This window comes from Asparagus officinalis, unplaced genomic scaffold (assembly GCF_001876935.1).
Source record: "Asparagus officinalis unplaced genomic scaffold, Aspof.V1 AsparagusV1_Un3217, whole genome shotgun sequence".
Taxonomy (NCBI): domain Eukaryota; kingdom Viridiplantae; phylum Streptophyta; class Magnoliopsida; order Asparagales; family Asparagaceae; genus Asparagus; species Asparagus officinalis.
This window is the reverse complement of record NW_017975476.1, coordinates 1-1,093: the sequence shown is the minus strand read 5'-3', so window position 1 is coordinate 1,093 and position 1,093 is coordinate 1. Positions and strand designations below refer to the sequence as shown.

The 1,093-nt window shown below is 42.2% G+C and overlaps 1 protein-coding gene across 1 annotated transcript; it reads left to right on the top strand.

Moving 5' to 3' along the window:
• Positions 1-702: 702 nt before the first annotated feature.
• LOC109828653 (V-type proton ATPase subunit G 1-like) lies at positions 703-1,088 on the top strand (the record flags this gene model as incomplete). Its single annotated transcript, XM_020395605.1, has 2 exons — positions 703-894; positions 981-1,088. Coding segments are annotated over 2 exons (300 nt in total), but the record flags the coding sequence as incomplete, so codon positions are not given.
• Positions 1,089-1,093: the final 5 nt, after the last annotated feature.

Below are 1,093 nucleotides of genomic sequence, written 5' to 3'. Positions count from 1 at the left end.
AACCTATTTTTCTCTCATGCTATCTTGTCCACCTCTTTTGGCATGTAGTCTTGTCAACCTCTTCTGGCATGCAGTCTTGCCGACCTCTTCTCCCATGCAGTCTTGCTATCCTCTTATTCTCATATGCAGGAGAGAAAGCTTGAGCAACCGGATAAAATGATTATAGGCTTTCTTGGAGAGCATTGATATTGAGAAGAATCAGTAGAAAACCTACATGCTGTTGCACCTTCCTTAATATCAATCCAATTTCATGCAATGCTTCCACTCTCAGCGTAAGGGGTAAGGGGGAGTGCCGAAGAATTCAAATATTTTTGAATATTTGTTGTAGCCAATTCCTACTATTTAGGGATATTCTCTTGGAACTGATTCTGTTTTTGTTACATACAACACTATATGCATCACATCTCTCATCCATATTTTAATTTCTACACGTCAAAGGACCCTTCCGCTGCACCAGAACTCTGAAAGTATTGGTGAGGGTTGAGGGTTATAGTAGTTTAATGCCCCTGCAGATTGAGTGCGTGGCCGAAACTTGGACTCACCCATCGGTATCATTCTTTTTAGCATCCGCTTTAAATATGTGGCTGGAGGGGTTTGAACTTGAATTTCTCTAATACCATGCCAAAGGTCCTTGCTACGATGTGAAAACCCTGAAGTCACAGTTGGGGTTTGGTCAACAATACTAAACTTGGGAAGCTTTGATTCTATGAACCAAAATGTCATTCTAACCTATTAGATTTGTACGTCCTCTATTTGGTGATTGACGTACTTACTAATTTTTATGCACTACCAGCAAGGATGGCCAGGCTGAAGCAGGCGAAGGAAGAAGCTGAGAAGGAGGTTGCTGAATTCCGTGCCCACATGGAAGCTGAGTTCCAGAAGAAGCTTGCTGCGGTAAAATCCACGCGTATCTTCTCAATTTGACTATACATGCTAGCTTGTCCACATACTTACCCTTTTCTTATTTACTGGTATACCAGAGCAGCGGAGATTCTGGTGCTAATGTAAAGCGCCTTGAACAAGAAACTGCGAGCAAAATCCTCCAGCTGAAGGAACAATCATCAAGTATCTCTCGGGATGTGGGTAATATGCT